The sequence below is a fragment of the Mastomys coucha genome, unplaced genomic scaffold (genome assembly GCF_008632895.1).
Source record: "Mastomys coucha isolate ucsf_1 unplaced genomic scaffold, UCSF_Mcou_1 pScaffold22, whole genome shotgun sequence".
Lineage (NCBI taxonomy): Eukaryota > Metazoa > Chordata > Mammalia > Rodentia > Muridae > Mastomys > Mastomys coucha.
Window position 1 is genome coordinate 26185877 of NW_022196905.1, and position 1851 is coordinate 26187727.

Below are 1851 nucleotides of genomic sequence, written 5' to 3' on the forward strand. Positions count from 1 at the left end.
CCTCCTCCTCTTCCTCCTCTTCCTCCTCCTCCTCCTCCTCCTTTTCCTCTCCCTCCTGTCCCCATCCTCTTAGGGTGGTTCCATGAACAGCATCTCAAGGCCAGGCTGGTCCATAGGTCCCCTGGAGGCTATCTCTACTTTTTCATGGATAGGAAGCTGGTGTGTGCAGGGGTTTCTTTTGGCCTGGAGCCGTTGTTGCCCTCATCCCTGCCTTACCTGTTGGTAGACCTCCACAGCTGGCTTCCATAAGTGCCTTAGGCTCAGCCCTTCCATATCAAACACCATCACCATTCTCTCAATCTTCCTGCCCAGCTGCGTGGAACAGACCAGGCACACTACTTAGGGTCTTGATCCATCCAGGACACCCTGGCCATCCCTCTCCTTCTTCTTGCCTCCCACAATCCACAGCACAGTGACCTGTCAAGCCCATGGCATGTCCCAAACAGATGTTGAATTCACCTAAGATGTGAGGGGATGTTGAATCTGAGCCCTAGCTGAGGCTGTTGGTTCTTCGAGTATCATCACACTGTGCTCAACACTGTCCTGGAGTGTGACTAAACCATGACTTGAGGGTTGAGAGGATAGCTCAACAGGTAAAGGTACTTGCTGCCAAGACCAATGACCTGACTTCAATTCCTGGGACCCATGTGATGGAAGGAGAACTGGTTCTCTATCTCCACACGTGCACCATGGCCTGTGCTGGGCTCCTATTTCAGATTCACAAGACCAATAGGGTTGCTTCTACACTGGATTCCCTCTGAAAGATGCAGAGGTAAGAGGGTCCTCAGGGACAGGAGACGAGACCTGTCCAGGGGAATATGAGGCTTTCTTGGAACACAAGCTGCACTCTTGAGGGTTCCATGCATATATGCTTGTTTGCTTTTCAAGAAAGGATCTCTTTGGCCTCAGACTCACAGAGCTCCACCTGTCTTTGTCTCACAAGTACTGGGATGCACTACCAGATCCAACTCTACATATTTTTTTTTATGTTTAAATATCTATCATCTATCTATCTATATCTATATATCTATTTACTGTGTGTGGCAGGTGTGTGTGTGTGTGTGTGCGTGTATGTGTGTGTGCACACACGCACGCATATGCATGCATGTGCATACCACAGTACCACAGTGCTTATATAGAAGTCAGAAGACAGCTTGCAGGAGTCAGTTCTCTCTTCCCACCATGTTAGTTCCAGGAATTGAGTTCCAGGAATTCCATCTCATTGGCCCTAGGGTTTCATGTGTGTGTGTGTGTGTGTGTGTGTGTGTGTGTGTGTGTGTGTATGTGAATAATTTATATATGAATATATGAACACTTATATATAAAATATGTTCATATATAAAATATATGAGAATACAAAATATATGATGATATATGATATGTTACACCTATGATATATGTGATACATATCTTACATATATAATTACATATATTAGTAACTCTGTAGTCTCTCCTTGAGTCCCATGTGGGAAGCACAAAGTCACCGGTTGGCCAGCAGTTTTCCTAGTTAGAGAATCGACAGAGGTGACTAACTTTGCCATGTGTAAAGCTGACTGTTCCCAGAAATCCTGGGAATAGAGCTAAGGGCTTTCACTATACCCAGGGTCAGTGTCAAGGCCTGGATGTTTATGTGGGTGCTGGAAATCTGAATGTCATCTTTATGCTTGCTCAGCAGACACTTTACAAACTCAGCTAGAAGGAAGACAGACATTAGTGGCCTTAATTGCAGTCTCTCTCTCTCTCTCTCTCTCTCTCTCTTTCTCTCTCTCTCTCCTCTATCTCTCTCTTATACACACACACACATGTATGTATATACACTCACACACACAGGCACACACACACACACACACA

At 45.7% G+C, this 1851-nt stretch overlaps 1 protein-coding gene across 1 annotated transcript in view; it reads right to left on the reverse strand.

Annotated features, from left to right (window-relative positions):
* The window catches only part of LOC116070228 (SEC14-like protein 4), a 16730-nt gene that overhangs the window by 6210 nt on the left and 8669 nt on the right, over positions 1 to 1851 (reverse strand). The window contains exon 6 of the mRNA XM_031341499.1: positions 217 to 312. Within this exon, the coding sequence (XP_031197359.1) occupies positions 217 to 312 (96 nt within the window). The remainder of the gene's footprint in view (positions 1 to 216; positions 313 to 1851) is intronic.